The sequence below is a fragment of the Sinocyclocheilus anshuiensis genome, unplaced genomic scaffold (assembly GCF_001515605.1).
Source record: "Sinocyclocheilus anshuiensis isolate Anshui unplaced genomic scaffold, SAMN03320099.WGS_v1.1 scaffold1162, whole genome shotgun sequence".
NCBI lineage: Eukaryota > Metazoa > Chordata > Actinopteri > Cypriniformes > Cyprinidae > Sinocyclocheilus > Sinocyclocheilus anshuiensis.
The window spans coordinates 3,082,520-3,098,801 of NW_015540875.1; the positions used below are offsets into that span (position 1 = coordinate 3,082,520).

Sequence of the window (16,282 nt, forward strand, 5' to 3'; positions counted from 1 at the left end):
CGCCCCTCGTGGAAATTAATGGCGCAGACATGCGGTTTCATTTACTACACATAGGCCTACTGAAGCTCACGTTGTTTGCAGCCTCTGCCGCTTTAAAAAAAACAAAAAACAAAAATAATAATATATATATATATATATTGAACCCACAACCTGTGCGCTGCTAACGCAATGCTCTACCACTGAGCCACAGGAACATTAGTGTGTTTCTAGTTAAAAATATATAAAAATATATAATAATATAATATAATATGTGAAACAGTGAATTATTTTTAAATTATATTGAATTATAATGTTTAAAAAATTAAATAAATATAAATATTAACAATGGAAACATTAAACAATCATATTTACACAGTTATTATTTTATGAAGAAAATGTAAACAGTGCTGAGTCATGGAAAAGTTTCAACCAAAATGCTAACATATTGTAGGTGGTTGTTTTTATGTGGTTGCTAGGTTATTGTTGATGGTTGCTAGGTGGTTACTTAATGGTGCAAGCCAAAAGAGCCCAACTCCACATCTCTATGATGTTCTGTCTTTAGATATTTAACAAAATATCAAACAAAAGTGGCATCTGCGATCAAGTGAGGCTTGCCACTTCTTGCAATGACACTGAACCAACTGTTTTAATCAGATTTATGAATATGTTCATTTTACCACATTAAAAAAAACGTTACAAAAAATCAGGAAAAATGCATCTGGTTTCATAGTTAATTGCTTTTTTAGAAATATTAAATAATATTTACACTGTTTTTTGTTGTTTTTTTTACTTTATGAAGAAAATGTGAATGGTGCTTGTTCATGCAAAAATAACAAATATTTTAAATAAATCTAAATATTATAATTATATTATATACGTATTTATATCAAATATTTAAATAATAAAATAATATTTTTATTTATTTATTTATTTTTACTTTAAAAAGAAAATGTGAGTGGTGGTTAATCACACAAAAGTTTCCATCATAAATGTTAGTGTATTGTGAGCATCTTCCATGGTGGTTGCTAGGTTATTGTAGATGGTTGCTAGGTGGTTGGATAATGGTCCAAGTCCAAGGACCCCAACCTCACGTCTTCATGATATTCTGTCTGTAAATATTGTGTAGATATTGTTTTGCCCATTCCTTCGTCCCTCCACACACACATCTGATTGTTTAGAGTAAGTAAATCGCACACCTCTTCTAAACAACCAGCATGATTTGAGGCATCAGAGCGAGACAAGTTATGTGCCAAAGTTTAATAATACACATCCGCAATAGTTCTGCGTGCTTGAGCAAAACTAATCAATTCACAGAATTCAACAACCAGTTAAGCACTTTTGTAAATAATGTATTTATTAAAATGACTGAAACCTTTTGTGCAACCAGGAATAAGGGCAAAACAAACAAAGGTCTGTGTGTGAGAAGGACTCAAGTTATATAATGAACTCCCTATTATTCAGAGTCTGGCTTTGAAATGACATCTGCATTAGCTCCTGTAATCGCAGACTTATTAAATGAGTCTTAATTACCCTCTGAATCCACTCTCACCTGGAGTAGCAGGACATGCTGGTACAAAAGAGTGAGTTGGCGACGCCGATGGTCACGAAATGCTGATGAAGCCAACTGTTTACCCAGCAGTCGGGCATGGCGTAAGAGCCATATGTGACGGCGCAGCCTGGAAAAGAGTATGGCATTTTTAAAACACTGAAACAGTGCAGAGCATTGAAGATTAATGCATGCTTTCATTTGGATATGATTCTGAGTTTTATGCTATATGATGAGTGCTTTCGATGAAGAACTAATTCCTGAATTGAAGTTTGCCAGCTTAGTGGCATTAAACCTTTGCAAGATTTCCGAGAGTTCTGTTTGAGGGTGAAATCAGGTCAAATGGGCAATTTTTTCATAAAATCTTGTAGAGCAGCATTAAAATGTCTATAGGCACATTTTACAGACTGCTCTTTGTGTGTTAAATCAGGTCTCTTTTCTCATTTATTCTGAAAATGTCACAAAAAAAAAATGTCTAAACTGCTGAGCATTTCCATTCAACAAAAACATGAATTAATGCAGGCTTTTATTTGGATTTGATTCGGAGTTTTACGTTTTTATGAAACTGCATAAAGCACATTCCTTGTTAGGGAACTATGTATCTGGTATAAATAAAGAAGGTTTGTTAACAGATCGAGATCTAAACAAAGAAACTGTAAATATTTTGGAATTTCCAAATTCCAAAGTCCCCAAAAGTGTCAAAATGTTTTTGTGTTATTTAATAAAACATCACACAAAAGTGGCGTGATGCTTGCATATTTCTCAGAATCTTTGCAATAATATTGAACCAACTGATTTTAGTGCATGTATGGAAATGGCTTATTACTAAAACACTTGAATTATTTCTGCAGTATGTAGTATGCATGCATACTGTACATATGTGATTTTTCCCAGAAATAACTGGAGGAATTTTCATTTTTGCAAATGAACCATTATTTCTAAGAAAACATTGTGATACAGTAAAACTAAAATTTAAATGAAAACTGAAAATATAAAAGCCAATTCAAGATAGTAATAAATACTATAATAGTATACAAAAAATAATGTTATTTATTTAAAAGGGAGAATAAATCCTAATAAATAAAATGTTTCCAGTATTAAGCATTATTTATATACCATTTTAGTATCTATTTATATATTGAATTAGCTTTTATTTTTGTATTTTTGTTTTAATTTTAATTTTAAATGTGCTTTTATCATTTTTATTTTTAATATTTCTGTCGCTTTAGTTTTAATCAGTTTAGTCCTTAAGCTTAAACATGTTTCAGTTAGTTGCCAACATTTCTAATAAATTTTTTTTAGTTTAGGTTTTTCATCTAATATACTGTATAACATTTTCTGCACTACCGACATACAATTTAATAAAGTTAGTGATATATCAAATTTCAAATCTTTATAAGTAGTACAAATATTTGATATATATGTTTGTATATTCTAAAGTCTTATTTGAGGCACTTAATAAGATAAAATCAGATAAAATGGGCCACGTTTTCATAAAATCATCTAGAGCAGCATTAAATTGTCTACGCACATTTTATACATTGCTCTCTGTGTTATGTCTCTTTTATCATTTATATTGAGAATGTGTCACAAAAAAGGTCCAAACTGGATGAATTGTCTAGACAAATTTGACACAAACTTCAAAATGCAAATGATTCAATGAACCATTATTTCAAAGAAACTACTGTGCAATAATGTTGCATACAGTGTCATTTTTACATGCAGTTTTAAGAAAAATAGTAGGTACTGTACATAACATTTTTGGGAGTTACTGTATAAAATACCATGTCATATTGAATTTCTTCTTTTGTAATGCTTTATTGTGCCATATCCAAACACACTCACATTCACTGCTGTGGACATATACAGCTATTCTGCTTTTCTCAAAGGCAGCAAGAGAGGCCTTTCTTTACCACAACTGGAAAACATGACCGGAGATGGATTCCACATATATGAACGAATAATATTTTTATTAGACTACGGGAGCTTACAACAAAAACTCACTGCTCTAAACGCAGGATACTGAACAGATGACCGTACCATCATCCAGCACAGAGACTGACCGAAGTCAAATGAATGGAAATACTGCAGAAATAGCATTACTTTTCAAATATAAGTTTAAAACAATTTCCACTTGAAAGAAGAATCATTCTTTTATCAAGAAAATGAGTCTTTAATGTTTGAAAGGTGCATTAAATCACGCACTCAATGTAAGGTAAAGTGTCCCGCTCATATTTAAATTGCGCTTATATTTCGCACTAGCTCTTCATAAGTGGCTCGAACAATACGTGCAATTCTTCAGCCTTCACTTTTTATCAGTGCAGACTTTAAAGGTTTTCTCTGGAGCCAGAGCATTTGATTTCTTTCCTTTGAAGTCATACAATAAAATGCCGGCTCATTTCCTCCGAAGCTCATGCTTTCCATAACCTCAGATCAACCCGTCTAAGGTTTCATTCATTTGCATTCATTTCTGCTGCTGGTCATCGTGAAATTCTCCGACATGATTTACATCAGAACTGCGTCTAGTTCAGGGGTTTCTATATTCTGTCAAGGACCATGGATGACAAGCAGCCACTCTGGCACATTTATCTCACAATGTCATATTCATGTACATTCACGCATTTGCATTTTGTGTTTTATCCAAAGCAACTTAGAGTGCATTCAAGACATACTGTACATTTTATCAGTTCATGCATTCTCTGGAAATCAAACCCATGACCTTGGTGTTGCTAGCTCTATACTGTATTATTTGAGGTGCAAGAATGCAGTGTTGTTATTGTTAACTAAAACTATTGGAAATCATTTTTGGTAACTGAAATAAAGTACAATAAAATGAACATTAGAAGAAAACACTTGAAAGTCGAAGCACCAAAATAACTAAAACTGAAAAAAAAATAAATAAAAAAAAAATAATAATAATTCAGCTAAATAGAAAATTAAAAAAAAGAGAAAATAAATGGCAAAAGCACACTGCAAAATTACTTAAATTAAAATTAAAAAAAAAAAAAAAAAAAAAAAAAAAAAAGCCAAGTCAAAGCATTAATAAATACTTAAATATAATTATTTAAGACTTATTTATATGCTATTACAGTATTTATTAATATTTTGAATGGGCTTTTATTTTATATTTTTCATATTAATTTTAGTTTAAGTTTTAGTCCTTTTGCAAGTTTTATGCTTTTTGTTTTTAAAATATTTAGTTTTTTATTTTAGTTTAAGTTTTAATCATTTTTGTGCTTCAATTGACAAGGCATCATTTTTCTTTTTAATGTTTAGGTTTTCTTCTAACATTTGGTTAAAAATCATGCTTTTGACGAATAACTAATTTTGCCAGGTTAGTGATATTTAGAAAGCTTTGTTTGAGGCACTTAGTAGTATAAAGTCAGGTAAAATGGGTCACTTTTTCATAAGATCATCTAGAACAGCATTAAAATGTTTTTTTTGTGTGTTAAAAAAAGGTCTCTTTTATCATTTTTGTTGAGGATATGTCACAAAAAGTATGGTAGGAGGCCTTACAGTCAACTGCTCTCTTTCTACGTAGCTGCAGTGTGAACCATAGGTGAGGTTTTTAGTCAAAACTCTAGCTATGCATGACTAAACCTGCACGCCACTGATGTTTAAATAGAAAATATTTGATAAGAATGGCCACTGTGTCAGTGTAATGATGATAATGTGCTTATCTACCGGCCAATAGAGTTCACAGTGAAGTGTCACTCCAAACAAACAGGACAGAATCGGCAGTGAGAACCACAACGTACCGAGACTGTAGAGGCTGAGCGCGCCGTAGTCGAAGAAGTAGCAGATGTGACGAGCCTCGGCCGACATGGTGCTGAAGGTGTGAGCGCAGCTGGAGGTGAAGGGGTACAGGCAGATCAGAAGCATATAGACGAGCAGCGGCAAGGTGTAGCTGTCCGTCAGGAAGTCCAGAGAGGAGCACAGCACGCTGAACCGCCACAGGAAGTACCTAGAACAGCACAGCTCAGGTCATACACGCGGAAATTATGTTTTGTGTGAGGAACGTTCATGTAGTGCACGACTCTGAATAACAGAGTTCACTACCATTCAAAGAAATTAGCAGGTTTATTTAGCATTAAATTGATCAAAAGTGTCAGTAAAGACATTTATAATGTTACAAAAAAATTCTATTTCAAATAAATGCGGTTCTTTTAAACTATGATGCAGTCATCATAGAAACCTGAAAAAAAAAAATTCTACAAAAATATTAAAAGCAGCTGAACTGTTTTCAACATCATCGATAATAATAATGTAATAATGTTTCTTGAGCAGCAAATCAGCATATTAGAATGATTTCTGAAGGATCTTGTGACACTGAAGACTGGAGTAATGATGCTGAAAATTCAGCTTTGCATCACAGGAATAAATGATTTTATTAGTTAGATTAGTTATTTTAAAATCATATGATTTCACAGTATTACTCTTTTTACTGCATTTGTGATCAAATGACTTAAAAGCATAAAATAGTTTTTATTTATTTATTATGCATTTTCAGTGTATTATACAATCTTATATAATATATTCTATATATTCATGTATTTTAAATATAACTTTATCTTTATATTGTATTATATTATATAAATAGATGAATAGTTTTTTTTTTTTTCAACTCAAACGTTTCATCATGTGATGTTGTTTCTGCACCGATGTCGCATTTATCATGCATTATGAATAATAATCTTCTGGTTTCTATTCAACAAATTAATAAATAAGAAAATAGTCAAAGCAGTACCATTACCAATTAATGAAGTACAATTAATTTGTAAAATATTTAATGAACCTTAATATTACCACAAGGTTATTTAATAGAAAAAGCATTTTTGTTAATAACAATAATGTGAAATACACCAAAACAAGATTTAGGTCATACTGCCCTGCACTGACATAACACTAATATACTTTTCAAGTAATGTGTTTAGTGCTTGTAAAATCCGATATTGCATAAAAGTGTCTGTCCATAAGCTCGATCCTGATTGCATAATGAAGCAGCTCAACCAAAGCTTCAAAGCTGACAACCTACTAGCTCTGGCACTAAAAAGGAATCACATGTTTAACTCGGCGCTTTACCAGGTCGGCAGGAAGTGGGTCCAGATATTGACCGTCTCGTTGGTCATTTGAAAACTGCTGAGAATGCAGTCCAGGGCTGAGCTCCTGGGATGACGGTACCCGGACATGATGCCGTCCTCTCGAAACACCTGCAAAGATGCACACGGACGTCTAAAATACATGCAAACATCTACACTGTAAAAAAACAACTCCATCAATAAATCACGGCAACATATATGTTTCCATTATTTTAATTTATCAAACTAATTTAACCAATTTCAACTTCATTTTTAAGTTCTACAATATTCAACTTGATTTTTTAAGTCAGTTGAATTTAATTTAGGTTAAAATGACTTGTACAGCCAACTTGATTATACTTTACATTGTAAAGAATCATGACAAGGCAAGACATAAAGGGTTACTCCACCCCAAAATGAAAATGTTGTCATTAATCACTTACCCCCACGTCGTTCCAAACCCATAAAAGCTTCGTTCGTCTTCGAAACACAATGTATGATATTTTGGATGAAAACCGGGAGGCTTGTGACTGTCCCATTGACTGCCAAGTAAATTACACTGTCAAGGCCCAGAAAAGTATGAAAGACATCTTCAGAATAGTCCATCTGCCATCAGTGGTTCAATCTGAATTGAATGAAGCGACGAGAATACTTTTTCTGAGCAAAAACAAAAACAACGACTTTATTCAACAATTCGTCTTCTCTATGTCAGCGTAGCGCCATTTTGGAGAATATCCGCTGGACACAAATAGTGTACGTTGTTTTGTGTCAGCCGCGCCACAAGGATACGTTTTCTACGCTTTGATTTGAACGAAAACAGCGTATCCTTGTGGCGCGGCAGACACAGAACAACGTACGCTATTTGCGTCCAGCGGATATTCTCCAAAATGGCGCTACGCTGACGTAGAGAAGACGAATTGTTGAATAAAGTCGTTGTTTTTGTTTTTGCTCAGAAAACGTATTCTCGTCACTTCATAACGTTACGGTTGAACCACTGATGGCAGATGGACTATTCTGAAGATGCTTTTCATACTTTTCTGGACCTTGACAGTGGAATTTACTTGGCAGTCAATGGGACAGTCACAAGCCTCCCGGTTTTCATCCAAAATATCTTAAATTGTGTTCAGAAGAGTGACGAACGAAGCTTTTACGGGTTTGGAACGACATGGGGGTAAGTGATTAATGACAAAATTTTCATTTTGGGGTGGAGTAACCTTTTAAATATCATTATAGTATACTACTAAAACATTCTTCTAAACCTCATCTTTTGTGTTCCAAATAAGAAAGTCACATGGGTTTAGAACAACATTAAGGTAAGAACATGTATGTTTAAGTGAGCTATTGCTTTAATATTCTGAATGCAGTTCATTCATCTGATGTAATCGTACTGAAACTGTGCTGGAATTTCTTTAAGAAAGATTTTGCAGAACTGAAATCTGTGGCTTGCACCGTCTGATCCCGCTTACTTGGCCTGTACCTTTTAAGTACATGCAGGATTTCCCAGGGATTTCCCTTAAAGGGGAGCTGAACTGCAACAATAAACGGTTTCAAACGCTCTCTTTGTACGTCAAACAGATACTCCCTTCCTCACCTTTGGCACCTGGTGGATGTCAAAGAGCTGCGGAAGTCTGAGGCTCAGCATGTCTGCGGGGAGATGCAGCACTCCCCTCCCTCTCTGACAGGCCTGCTTTAGTCTCTCCTTGCCTCCTCGACACAGGACGCACCACAGCGGACACTCCAGACCCCAGGATGGGCCCCCTTCCCCGGCCTCCCACCTCACACACTGAGCCCAGCCCCAACCATGACCCTCTCCAGCCCCCCGCCACGCAGGAAACACTGCAGAGAGAGACAGACACACACACACACACACACACACACACAGACAGACACAATGAAGATCTGACCCATATGCAGTGAAAAGAAAGCTGGATTACTGCTGAAAACTCCTTGAATAAGTGATTTTGCTTCAAGACCCAGATTTTACATTGGTAACTTGGAACACAGTGCTAAACATTTCTTGAAATGTATTAATATTACTATAAACTCCACAGGCTCAACAATATGGAAAACATAACACAGGAATAATATAGTAAAACAGGATTCTTTATTTGTTTGTTTGTTTTAAGTTAATACTTTTATTCAGCAAGAATGCAGCAAGAATGCATTTAATTAATCAAAAGCGACAATAAAGATTTTAAATAAATTCTGTACTTTCTATGCAAAAAATGTCAGAACAACTGTTTTCAACCTTGATAATAATCAGAAATGTTTCTTGAGACTGGTTTCTATTAGAATGATTTCTGAAGGATCATGTGACATTGAAGACTGGAGTAATGAAGCTGAAAATTCAGCTTTGCATCAAATAAATAAAATACATTTTAAAATATATTCAAACAGAAAAAAAGTTATTTAAAATTGTAATAATATTTCACAATTTTACTGTATTTTAATCAAATAATTGTAGCCTTGGTGAGCATAAGAGACTTCTTTCAGAAATAATATAAAATCTTACCAACCCTAAAGTATTTAACATTTATTTACTTATTTTCTTTCATTTACATTATTATTTAAAGTTAAGAGAGTGTGAACTTTTTATGCACAGGATACCCAGAACGACCTACGTCATTTGCAGTATGGAATGCACTTGACCTTTCATTTCCAGTGAGACTATGCACTATACAGCTTCTTGACCGATTTTAATTACTTTTGTCTGCAAAAATTGATTACAAATGTAATATAACTCCAGAGATGAAAACTAGACTGTTTTACACATGCAATGGCGTGACATACATAATCAGTTTAGAAGGTTTTACCACTGCATTCTGTTCCACACATCTCTGAAAAAAATAAAATACTATGACTTTATGCTTTTATACTATTTCCATTTTTCAAGAGAGAGCATGAGAGACTTTTGAGAACTGCCATATGTTTTAAAGCTTTAACACTCAAATCAGTCTCAGATATTTCATCATCACACACCCCGGTATGGGCCTCTCGTTTGACTCTTTGAACCAATAGCAGGGAACATAACTTGGCACGTTGGTGACATTGCAAGATACTGTTACATGCAAACATTTTTGCACACAACCACTAAAAAATACAGCCATTCTCTGGAAGCTGAAGTTCAACTGTTTAGCTGGGGTCCGTACTTTGCTTTGCACAGGGCCCAATCCTGTGAAACTAGAACAGAATGTGCTTTGTGAGGGGCACAGTGTTGACTGTTACACGCGGAGCTGTATGAAAATGAGCACGCTTTCTCCACATGGACAAACTGCAGCCTAAACAAAGCAGATGGAAATGCTTGACCAATTCCTCCACATTAGAGTCCTTCCTTACTGTATGCAGTTACTCTGTGGATTTGACTAAAGAGATTGTTATTAGATATTAAACCCATTCTCTCTTAATATTTTTCAGCTATTTACAATGCAGTATGACTCAGTATTTACAGGCCAATTTGCTCTGGATGGCAAAAGAGTTGTATTTTTTAATTAGTAAACCAGCATTTTGACAAGCAGCCAATGTTTTTCATTACATGAACACAAGAATTAATTTGCACAAATATAAATAAATCGTGAACGGCAATAACTACCTATACTGTTCAGCAAAATCTTTTATATGACTGAAAAAAAATTACACAGAGGAAATGAATGAACATTTGTAATTATGAAACAAATTGAATGATACTGCTCTTAATAATTAAAAACGGTAATAAAAATAATTATTAATTATAATAAAATCAGCATGTTGTCAGTCAGTGTCATTTTAGTATATCTTAATAATATCATTATTTTTCATCTTAAATTACCTCTCATTTTATTTAATTTAAATGTTAAGTTTTAGTAATTTTACGTAGTAAAATGTCATTTAAAAAATATATATATATTTAGCTTTAATTTATTTTTATTTCAGCTTTAGTTTTTTTATTTTTTTTTATTTTAGTATGTCAGCTTATTGTAATGCAATTATTAGCCAAGGCAACATTTCTAATTTTTCGTAGGTAATATTTTATTTCATTTCAGCTTTATTTCAACCATCAAAAATTATTTTTAATACTTTTAGTGAATAATACTAACGCTGGACTAGTATGCTTTCACTCTATGGAAGAGAGCAGCATGAACATTCGGCTAAACGTTTCCTTTTGCACTCTACAGATAAATGAATGTCATATGGGTTTGGAGCATCATGTGCATGATTAAACAATGTCAATTTTAATTTCTAGATGAACTATTCCTTTAAAAGCACATCACAGAAACTGTCCGGGATCCATCTACAACAAATGCATTTACATAAACTAATACAACTGATAAATTCCCCCCAGTCAGATCGTGCGGGGCTGGACATCCATTCATGGAATATGCTGTCATTATTCCATGGGCCAGTGTTGATTTTATGGATTAACGGATTGTGGAAAGTCTCCTCCATCAGCTGTTTCTATGGAAATCAAACATAAACATAATTCATCTGACACTGGATATGAAGTTCTTCCCATAACTCCCTTTGGGAAACGTGTAATTCAGAAACAAACAGCTCGCATCCCAGTTGCCACTGCTAAGTTTGAACTGGATGTGTTTTTTTGCGTCTTGTTGATAGGTGGAGATGTTTGGATTACAGTCTGACTAACTAAATCCCATGACACACCAATCTGAGACAAAACAAGAGGAGCAGATGAGCTCAGCTGAAGCTGCTGATGTGTGTGTCCACCAACTGAGACCAACGACGAGTTGTTATTGTCACTCAACTCGTTTTCTGACGTATTTCAGTACGAAATGGGATATAAAAAGAATAGGACACTTTATTCAAGTCAATTTGATCAAATGTTACATTTTTACCACTTGGACAAACAGTTACTTGGAACAACAGGCATGCACTGATTAATTGTTGACACCAGGAATGTGCATTAAAAAGATAAATGGGTTCAATTTTGATTTCATGTTTGCTCACAACTATTGCATAGCCTATTCCAAACCAGAACAAATCATACTAAGACAGATGCTTAATGACCTTGCTTGTGCGTCTCTCGCTCCACATCTCACCCTCTTCAGTAATTCTGACATTCTTTCACTGACTCGTGATTGTCACAAGATCTGCCTCAATGGAAGTCTTTATCACTGCATGTTGACAATAGAGCGCATATGCTTGCAGCCTGTATGCACACATTCTGTTGGGCACACATGTATCTGCAGAACACATATGGACACTATCTCAGGCTCTAAGCATTTCACTGTCATGTTAATACACGATCATGGGATGAAGCTGTCTGGCTACCACCTACACGCACATGACTAACAATTATGCAAACGGTTATACTGGGAGAACAGGAATTTTCCACTAAGTTTGAACAAAAAAAATCTGAGCAGTTTAGGTTTTAAATGCCTTTGCAGTTTTTCAAGAAATAGATTTCAAAGGAAAACATTTTTGTTAGAACAATCCAAACCTGTTTTGGAAGTTCTGTGTAACATTTTAATTTTGCCTGCATGAGGCTTTTTCCTGGAAAAGAAAGCTTTTAATGATACCAAGCAAACAGCACCTTACATACATTAAAACTGTATATTTCTGGGGAATTAACAAATGATTAGTGCTGCCTGCTAAAGCACCGCTACAGAAAATCCCATAGAATTACACTGAACGAGGGACCCACAACATATGCATTGTAAAAATGTGAAATGTACAGTAAAAACGACAGCCGTGGTTGCCAGAACTTCACCGTAAAACTGTAAAAATACAGCAGCAACAATATAAGTTTTATGGACTGAACTTAAATGTTCAGTAAAAAGACATGCACTTCATTAAAGGGATGGTTTACCCAAAAACTCACCCACAAGTTGTTCCAAACCTGTATGAGTGTCTTTCACCTGTTGAACACAAAATAAGTTATTTTGAAGAATGTTGGTGACCAAACAGGTGACGGTTGACTTCCACAGTATGGAAAAAAAATAGGTCAATGGCTACCGTCAACTCTTTGGTGACCAATGTTCTTCAAAATATCTTCTTTTGTGCTTAGAAGAAAGAAGAAACTCATACAGGGTTGGAACAAGTGGATTACATTTTTGGGTGAAAATATCCCTTTAACCAAAGTAAAATCCATTTTGTACCTTAAATATTAATTTATAGGTAAATACTAATATATAGAAGGAGCACACAGTGCCATATACACAAATAGAAAACACATTCACGGTAACACACGTGACTCTAAAATAAAATAATAAACATTAATTAATGTAACATAAAACCCAAATCTACATAACTGATAACAATAGGAAAAAAACATAATTAAAACCAAAACCAAAAATAAAAAAAACTGTACATTAAACAGTATTTTACTGTAAAATTACATGAACTGTCTTGTTAGATCTAGTAATGTTTTTCACAATATACAGTAAGGGAATGTTTAACCTTATAAACATATAACTTGTTGTTACCCATTTAACAGGTCTTTAATCTTTAAAAGTACAATCATTTTTAAAGAGACTAGTAAGCAAACACATAGCAACAACTCAGAACACCTTAGAAACTGCACAGCAATATTCTGACAAGCACCCAAAAACACCTTAATATCGTGGCAACATGGAGGAAACAGAAAAAGTTAAACATTTACTTTGCCAATAAAATAGAACTGATGAAAGGAATCGCACTAGTTCCTATTAATGCAGCAGTGAGGATAATAGACAGTAAAAATGATAACTCAAAAAACCATGGGTGGAAGAAAATATGACCCGCATGAATCACACATATGGTTGAAAGCCACAGGAATGCACACTCAATAGACAACAACGTAAACAATATCACATGCTTTGCACTGCAGCTATATTTCAGAATTAGGAGAGAATGAAAATGAAAAAAAAAAAAGTTTGTCCTGGAAAATGCTGACTATGCAGCTCTTGCAGGCTAAATCTTCTTGAATGTACAGGAACAGTGAAAAGAAAAAAAAGGGAGTTTTTCCATAAGTCACAGGGTTCAAAACAAGAAGCAGAAGATATGAAACACGTGTAACAGAATTTGAAATCTGCTTTAGCGGACAAACTTTAAATGAAAAACTTTTGGATGCATTTTCTGGATTTGAAGCAAACAAAGCCCGTTCAAAAGTCACTGCCACAGTGTCAAAGTCATCATATGCTGACTTTAAGACAAACTAATTATTTTCCACATAACTTCATTTGTTTTGCAATAAGTACAGAGACAATAAGCCAATTATTTAATTTGGCAAACAGCATGTTGTCTTTATAATATCATGATTAGCGTGATAGACAGTTACCCAAAAATGAAAATTTTGAAGACATTTTGAAGAATGTTGGTAACCGAACAGTTGCTGGTAGCCATTGACAGTATTTTTCTTAAGTCAATGACTACCTGCAACTATAGCAAATATCCTCTTTTGTTTTCAGCAGAAGAAAGAAACTCATACAGATTTGGAACAACATGAGGCTGAGTAAATAATGACATCCTTTTCATTTTTGGGTATCAATCCCTTTAAGCTTACTATTTCTCAAACAGTATAAATGGTTCTGCATACAGTATACATGAGAATATATAGGTGCTCTTATATTTTAGGAGAGGGGTCCCTCACAAGGGATCACCATATTTAGCAGTCCTTGCCATCTAAAAAAAATTAAATGCATTAAGAACAAAGGTCAAAAAAGTAATTAATACACAAACCCATTGTGTGTTCTAGACACACACAATCCACACAGTTGGTACAAAAGAAGCACATACATGTCACTTTCTTCATATATTCTGGTGGAAACGTGGAGCTCAGGAGGGCGTCCAGCACAGAAAGAGACCTAGACAGGCTGGTGCTGTCAGTTCTACAGTACTGAGGGGTTGGAAGAGGCCCTGTATTACTTATAGAAGCCTGTTCACGTGAACTAATGTAGGCTACTGGATAGACTACATTCCATGTGTGTTCAAGGAAAAGACATACAGTTCTGCAAAAGCATCTCTCCCAATATATGCATGCTATATATATATATATATATATATATACTCTCACCCATAGGGAGGTGTTCAATGTCAACTCAACACGTCCACAATTCACAAAATGCCAAACTCATTTCCTCAACTTTAGAAACCACTGCTTATGACTGTGTGATGTGCTCTTCGTTGAACATTGAAACTCAACACAACATCTAATCCTCCACCCTTAGGTTGTTACATGACACTTCCACTTTTTCTTTGCCAGAATGACATATTTGCAATGAGTTTGTGTGAGATTGCGGGTTTTGGTGAAGTTCACCGCCTCTGCTTTGTACTATAAAGTCATGACATGTTCATTGAAAGCATATTTTCATAACATTCCTTCATATAACTTTTAGAAGAGCTCGTTTGAAAGTTCAGCAAATACATGGAAAGGTTCTATGCATAGCAACAATTGTGACACTGCGGATTGAAATGACAGCGTAAAGCAAGAGAACATCGAAGGTCCAAACCTTTGAGCTTGATCTGGTCTATGAGATCATTTGCGCCTGCCAGCTGGAGATGTGAGGTCGCCAGTTTGGGATCCGAAGAGTTACAGTTAATGGGGAAAAAGCGCGAAATAACTACAGCTCCATGGCCGAGCTAGGTCCTAAAGTTAGTGGACAGCCCCGAGAATCATTCGGGCTTTGTGTGTCCCTCACATTCCTTGTTAAAGCAACACAAACAGCAGTGGAAATCCCACCCTCCGCGGCGCGCGCGAGCGTTCTCTCATTGGATGGAGACATGAAAGAAGCCCTGTGTTCAGAATCAGGAGAGCAGCGAGAACAAAGCCACGGAACCCGTTCAACTGCTCGTCGCGTTCTCGTTCTGTTTCGAAGAACGAAATGTGCTAAGAAGAAGAAGAATTAGAAATGCAAAGACACTCAACTATAGGCGCATTGACTAAATTTACAATATGGCCTCGAGTGCATCGAGTTTATTTTTTATTTTTTGCAAATGTTATGATGAAAAATGCAAAAGGTATGGAAGCCCGTTTCCACCACTGAATAAAAAATAAAAGAGGTCATTGCGACTTTTTATCTCACAATTCTGACTTTTTTTCGCAATTGCGAGTTAAAAAGTCTTAATTGAGAGATATAAACTCGCAATTCTGAGAAATAAAGTCAGAACTGCGAGATATTAACTCACAATTCTGACTTTTTTTTCTCGCAATTGCGAGTTTATATCTCGCAATTCTGACTTTTTTCTCAGAATTGTGAGATATAAACTTGCAACTGCGAGTTATAACGTCAGAATTGCGAGATATAAAGTCAGAATTCTGACTTTTTTTATCAGAATTGTGTGATATAAACTCACAATTGCGAGTTATAACATATCAGTCTTATTACATCACAGTCTCACATCAGTTTTATTCTCGCTGTAGTATTGTTGTTGCCACCGCCATGTCGTGAAGACGCTGTGCTTCGTTGTGAAAGCGAAACTACTTTGTTTGGCCTTCCAAACGAGGACGATATCCGCTTCGTCATGCCTGGAGTTGATCCGTGCTGGTCGCTGAGGAAATACATCAACTTCGCGCTGTGGATCGCCGGATCGGCTTTCACCGTAGACAAGGCGGAGTCCAGCCCGGGGTCGTCATATGTGGTTGCCGCACGCCCGCCGGACGCTCCTTCCGTGAGCCCGCTCACTCTAGCCGCTGGCCTCCACTCACTCTAACCACCGGCCGCCGTGTGTGATGCTGTGTTTCGTTGTGAAAGCGAAACTATTTAGT

General features: G+C 35.2%; 1 protein-coding gene across 1 annotated transcript in view; it reads right to left on the bottom strand.

The window, feature by feature from the left end:
- Nucleotides 1-15,155, bottom strand: part of LOC107688246 (progestin and adipoQ receptor family member 6-like) — a 17,854-nt gene extending 2,699 nt beyond the window's left edge. Inside the window, exons 1-5 of the mRNA XM_016485868.1 lie at nt 15,027-15,155; nt 8,195-8,439; nt 6,608-6,735; nt 5,284-5,489; nt 1,529-1,655 (exon numbers count right to left, since the gene is read on the bottom strand). Coding sequence (XP_016341354.1) covers nt 1,529-1,655; nt 5,284-5,489; nt 6,608-6,735; nt 8,195-8,245 — 512 coding nt within the window. The 5' untranslated portion in view covers nt 8,246-8,439; nt 15,027-15,155. The remainder of the gene's footprint in view (nt 1-1,528; nt 1,656-5,283; nt 5,490-6,607; nt 6,736-8,194; nt 8,440-15,026) is intronic.
- Nucleotides 15,156-16,282: the final 1,127 nt, after the last annotated feature.